The sequence below is a fragment of the Atta cephalotes genome (genome assembly GCF_000143395.1).
Source record: "Atta cephalotes unplaced genomic scaffold scaffold00025, whole genome shotgun sequence".
In the NCBI taxonomy this organism is placed as follows: Eukaryota; Metazoa; Arthropoda; class Insecta; order Hymenoptera; family Formicidae; genus Atta; species Atta cephalotes.
In genome coordinates, this window is record NW_012130089.1 from 1,220,880 (window position 1) to 1,227,583 (window position 6,704).

At 33.8% G+C, this 6,704-nt stretch overlaps 2 protein-coding genes across 2 annotated transcripts in view; both read left to right on the forward strand.

Moving 5' to 3' along the window:
- LOC105620263 (poly(A)-specific ribonuclease PARN-like) overlaps positions 1 to 2,553 on the forward strand; it is a 6,929-nt gene extending 4,376 nt beyond the window's left edge. The window contains 2 exon segments of the mRNA XM_012201768.1: positions 2,078 to 2,163; positions 2,228 to 2,553. Of these exon segments, the coding sequence (XP_012057158.1) occupies positions 2,078 to 2,163; positions 2,228 to 2,313 (172 nt within the window). The 3' untranslated portion in view covers positions 2,314 to 2,553.
- A 1,025-nt stretch (positions 2,554 to 3,578) lies between these two features.
- Positions 3,579 to 6,704, forward strand: part of LOC105620363 (protein cortex-like) — a 48,904-nt gene continuing 45,778 nt past the window's right edge. Inside the window, exon 1 of the mRNA XM_012201864.1 lies at positions 3,579 to 3,704. Within this exon, the coding sequence (XP_012057254.1) occupies positions 3,579 to 3,704 (126 nt within the window). The remainder of the gene's footprint in view (positions 3,705 to 6,704) is intronic.

Consider the following 6,704-nt stretch of genomic DNA (forward strand, 5'->3'; position numbering starts at 1 on the left):
ACGAGAGATTTGCATAGGGCTATAGACCTTGTTCTGAATTAATGCACGGAACGCTCGTGCGCTCTCTCTCTTTCTCTCTCTTACTCACTTCTATAGGCTTATTTAGTATTCTTTCTCTTCTCTCTTTTCCCTTTAGCTTCCTCTCACTCTGCCTGGGCTTTCTACTCTTCCTTCTCCTCCTCTTGCTCCTTGGTCTGGTTTATGAAGTATCATCGTCGTCCGAATGACTAGTTGTCTAGAGGAATTGTTTTGAATGATGTACGCGTTGAATCATCTGAATCGTTTAATGCTCTTGTTCCGATTTTTTATACTCTATATAAAGTCACGATTACGTTATATCAATGTAAAAGATTCTAATTAGACTCGCGATCGTTTTTTATTTTTTAAATATAATTAGATTACCTAGTAATCTGAGGTACGTTTAATAATTCGATGATACAAGCCAAAGAAATATTATATATATTATAGAATTATTAAAATATTATTATTTTATATTATTCGTAGAAACATTTTTTGAGAAAAGAAATGAAAGATTTTTTTTACGAGTATTTTTTCGAACGATAGTAAATAGTCAATCGTGCGTTTAAAACGACGCGTCTATGAGAAACTCTTTAACGAGGTACTGCCGGTCGCGGTAATCAATACACCGGGCACATGTTCCAGTCAACTGTTGTTAGCCACGGTCTTCGTTCATCGAGCACAGGTCGCGCGCGCGCGTGTGTGTGTGTGTGTGTGTGTGTGTGTGTGTGTGTGTGTGTGTGTATATATACACATATATATATTTCCCGTTTCCGTTTAACCAACTGCAGTTTCTCCGCCGCATTGTAGTTACAACACTGCTCAGTCTCGCGGGCGACACGATATTAATGAATCGCCCACGTGCTCGCAATCACCGTGCTCGTAACTCTCCCCGCTGCGTTGCGCGTGCACGCGTTTCCTTGCTGCGAAACGAAATGACATCAACATCAGATGACAAGGAGCTCGCGATCACAACCGGGACAGACGGATGACGTTTCTAGGAAGAGTAGAATGGTCATTGAGAGGACATGGCATTTACAATCGGTCGATTTAAATTTTAACAAAAGGAATTATTAGTCTGCTTAGGAATGATCTTTTCGGACGAAAAAATGATTCTTTTGATCAGCATTGTTGCACTTTAAATCTAAACGTGTAACAAGTGACTGCGTATACGTGTGTGATTTAATTTTCTATATAAAAATAATACTTGTTATATGTTTAAATACGGAAATCGATATTTGTATGCAGTATAGTATGTTATTTTTAATGTTATTGCTAAGTCATGTACATATATGAACTTATTTATTACACACTTGGATTTGTAGTTGAGAGATAAGATATGCTTAGATCCACGAAGGAAATTGCAACATATATCCATTTCTACCATTAAGTTTAATCTTGGTTCAACATACTTTTTATCTCTTCTAGTTCTAAGAAAAAGGTAAAGAATTCATTAAACTGAGATTAATGTTAATCTACATTGTTAGAAATGGGCATTAGAAAAAGATAAATTGAAAAAGAGTAAATTGAACTGAGATTAAAATTAATTTTATATTAGTAGAACTGAGCCTTAATGGATGAAGAACCAAGTGTTTAACATCGAGAGGCAGGCACCTCGGGCGCACGAACGCGCTGGATGCAATCGCGAAAGAGAGAGGGACTAACCGACCGATGAACCGACCGATCGCTCGCTCGCTCGCTCGCGGTTGTGCATTATTGGCATTATCGTACATTACGCCCATGGAATTTACTCGGCGCGCGTGTCAGAGCCACTCGCGGAACTGTTGCTGCAAGGCTCGCGACTTATGAATATGCAGCATCACGTGCGCGCGTCACGTACACGACGCACGTGTGCGTGTTCTTGTTAAATACAGCCGATATTGCAGGATATAAAGAGTTAAGGGATGTAAACGGTAGGATCTTCGTGAAGGAGACAGGAGTACTTTTTACGCGCGACTGTCGGCGTCTGTCGATCTATTTTTCGCGGCGATTACTTGCCACGCTGACGGAAATTCTTTTTTCATTCGCTACATTCATTACATGAGGGAATTGTTCGCAGGAAGGATATGAAGGATGACGAGACATCGACGACAAATGGCGTGAAGCCACCAGAGGACGATGATGACGAGTGGCAAGTTGCTACGGGTAGGTATTACACGCTCTTTTTATTCTTGCGCTTTGCATCAACCGCCCGATTTGTCTCGTATAGGTAAAAGACGCAAAAAACGCAAGGAGCAAACGACTACCGTCGTAGCCAGCAAGAAAGCTTTCGAGGAAAACGACGCTTGGAACTAACTGCGGTGTTCCGGGGAACGTCACGTTGAGCGGCACGAAATGCAGCATTATATGCATCAATTGCATATACACAATACGTAACACAACAGCATCAAAACGTGCTGAATAAAAAGAAAAAAAAAATTCTTTGATTTCACTGACCTCCATTTTTAATCTAAATGAATGTCAATACGTGTAACATTATCGTGATATATATTTATAGACATGTTTAAATCCTTAATAAATCCTCCTTTCTGATAACATCTGAGAGCATTTTTATCTGTGAGTTAATGTAACACCATGACATGTTGCTAGATTTATATTATCGTTTTACATATTTGTTGTTTTTTTTTATATGTGCTTTTATATGAAGCTCAGCATTTTTTAAATTTCAATATTAAAATACAATCCTTTCCATTACGTTTTAAATATTTTACTTCATCATGACTTATGCAAAAATTCAATTTAAAAAATTGTCATGTTTTATAAATATAAAGATAAATGTGCATTAATATTTTCTTTATTCGAGTCATATAACGTGTCTTTTTTTTGAGTATATAATTCCGACAATCGACCTTGATGAGAATCTTTGGTAATTGTATAAACCGGCGACTACAATCGATGTGTTGATAGTTTTTTCATTTAGCATTCGTTTATATCAGCTAACATTTAACAATAGTTTCGGCTGGAAGGTATCAGTGGATGGACGGTGTGGAGTGTGTGTCATTTGGAATCTTGCAAAGGTATGTAATATTTTAGTAAAAACACTTGCAACAATATCGTACAGAACGAATTATTTTGTATACACAGAACTTTATTTCCGAGTAATTTTAAGTCTGTTTATATTAGATCTAACAATTCTTAATAATATAACTTAAAATTTTAATTAATTATAATCAGAAATGAAATTTTGGTGGTATTACAATTTTTTAAATTAAGTTTAATAATAAATTGAAATAAATTAATACAGTTTCTCGCAAAATTAGACGCAAGATTGTTGATATTTGAAAGTAAAATAACTTGAAACGGACGCGTATGTTATTGTGTATGTTATTTCAGTTATCTTTAACAATACCCGACATCAGTACGGACTGTATCTATTATATATCACAGCATATAATATGTCAAGTATTATAGCATGTAATACATAATTTGCATTTGACCATGTTGATCACTCTTTTCTACTCCCTCTGTAATTTTAACTGGATTCGAGTTAAATAAATAATTACGCTATCACGAAATTACTAGTTGCATAAACTCGTACGTTATAGGAATCACATTGAAAGATGAATAGATTCCCACTGGATTTGCAAAATCTTGATTGGCAGAATCAAGAGATTGTCAGTGATACCCCTCTGCGCGGTGATCATCCAAGATTACGCAGAAACGGGTTGTTGGATGGTACAAAATCGGTGAGTCCAATAGATCATCCTCCATGCTGTTGCGATGCGTTGGACTCCTTTGGGATTTCCAAGGGCATTGCGTTCATTCCGTGTCGAGGCACATGCCGCATAGAAACCCCAAAGCTGCCTCAACAAACTCGTTTCGAAAGCCTACGCTTCATTTCGTTAATAATTAATTCTTAAACCGGGTTTCAAACGTATTTAGTCTGCAGCAAATATCTTCTACACCATATCGAAATAAAAAATATTGCTATATGTTACTAATATTAAATAATATTAAAATACCAATGTGTAATTAATAATAAAATTTAAAATAACATACAATTAATCGAATCCTTGATTAATAAAATAATAAATAATAATTAAACTTCTTTTGTAAATGTATAGCTAAAACAGTTCTCATTTAATTACGATTTCGCCAATTTTAATAGCATTTAACAAACTTGCCTCTTTGACATTTCGAAGAGATTAGCTATAATAGATTTTGCAAAAAATTAACAGATGCAAAAAGAACAGCTAAAAAACGCGGAGATTGTCGGATAGTAATTGCTGCGAGAATTATTAATTACGATCAGATTTATTGTATAGATCAGTATTTTATTTCCGACTTTCCCGTTTCGCTGCAGGTGATCGACGTATGACATATGCACATTTAAAAATACGCACTAACATATTGAAACCCAAATTAATTCGCACATACTACTATTCTGTTATATTCTACATTATTCATGTATCAAACTTTATTTCATTCTACATTGAATATTTGACTTTTATAAACTTTTTCTAGAGATTTCAGAAATAATCAGAGAGGATCTCGAAAATCATTTAAAAAACTCTTAATGAACATTCAAAAAACGACATCTTCTGAGTGTATTTTTCATTCTGACAAATTAATTTGAAATGAAATGACAGCTGTCGTTTTCTCTCTATTATATATTAAGTTTGTTCTTTTTGATTGAACTTTTGTTCTTTTTGATTGAACTTTCATCTTTCTTCTTCTTTCCTCCTGAAGAGAAAAGGAAGAAAAATGAATTGGCGTATAATTATTCGAGCATTGACAAATATATAGGAATATTATTGCAATTGTAAGAACCAATTATTAATTTTTTTAAATCTGAAACAAATGAGAAATATTTACGTAATAACAATTATCGACAAAATAAATTTTTCTTTTTACATTTCTCATGCATCCACGTTATTATTGTCAATTTAAACATAAAACATATATTATCATATAACAAAAAAGTTTGTCGTTATGTCTCAGAGATGGAGATGCTTTGCTTTAAGATTTAGGGAAATTATCACTGGACAGTTTCTTTCGGAGAGACACCAGTTTCTTCGCGCTTACGTCGAAGACAACTTGGGACTTAGCAGGCCAGTAGGATTCAAACGCAGCCACCACAGGACCACTAAGGCCCAAATCATCCCCAACATTTTCCGCACTTGCCATCCGCTGCGCAATTGTTCTGGTATCTGAAAAAAAAAGATTCAAAAAGCAATTATTTACTCGCAAAACTTCTTCGAAGGTTGTGTTTGTACACGCCATTCAATTCAATTTCTTATACATTTCTCATGCAAGTTCAATTAAATGAAAGAAGAAATAATTAAATGACATTAAGACTGTTTTTCTAAATTATCTACACGGAAAATGATATATAAATAGTATTAGGCGATAACAATGTAATTAACAATAATCTTATCGATGACAGTTTTAATAAAACAAATACATCATGCTCTTGTTTTAATAAAAATGTTATGTTTAATTAATATTTAATTATCATTCAATTAACATTAGAAGCATCAACATTTTTACTCGCTAAAAGGATCAAGCGAATAAATTATTATAATAATAAAAAAGGTGATAAAAACTAAATAATTTATCAGAATGCTTGGATATAACTATTAATTATTGAGAAGTCAAAATATTTTAAAATCCTATTTTTTTTTACATAAAAAATATAATATTAATCTAAAAAAATAGAAACGGTCAGTAATAATGACTGATCGGTATTTCTGATGTTAATAAAATTTATTTTCAATAAGATTGCTATTAGCTAATGATGTTAATACATCAATTTTTTCCACGTATTACAATTTTGCGTGATGCAAAATATGAAAGCCTTTCAGAAATTTAATATACATAAAAAATACTAATATTAGGTTACATTAAAATATATATAATCATTTATACATTAACAATTATATAAACAGAATTATGTCCTGAAAAAATCCTGCGTTCGCAGATCGTTTAACATGGGCGCAAAATACATTACATAACTTTTTAGACGGTTGTAATTTATTGTACGATAAATTACGCGAAAGTGTTACGGAAAGAAGATAATCGAATGTTTCTCCCTCAGTCAATATTCGTTTCTTTTTCTTCTTTAATTTTTACGAGGTAAAATGTTTTCTGACATTGCCACATTCAAATACGTCGGAAGCGTTTAATGACCATTCGTCAGCCGAGACCGTTCTTATTCATTACGTTAAGTACTCAGAAGTGCACCTAGTCATCCACAGCGATTTTATGCACGCCATCAAGTAACGGGTGTGCCGGAAGCGTTATTGGGAGGACGAGATAAAAGGTGGCTGGGGATGCACGCGAGATACACGCGATTCTTCGTTCGCGTTCATACGGAACGATGCGTCCAGTTTTCTGGTTACTGATGTCATTACACTTCGTGGACGAACGATAAATAAATAATAGGTGTAAAAAGACCGCTTAAGAGAATGGGAAGTTTTAAACGGTACAATATGACATATAGGAATTGATTGGTTTAACCCATAGATTGGTTTGCGAAATAGTTTTTTATATACAATGACGAAACTTATCTTCTCTAGCAAACCTTTAATCTTCAAATGTATAATACATTTTTCTTTTTGTAGAGTAAGATTTTAAAGATATCTCATGGTGAAAAAAATTATACAATACAAACATAAATTCTCAAACAAAATTTATAAGTCATATAAATTCTCTCTCTCTCTCTCTCTCTCTCTCTNTNCNNNNTC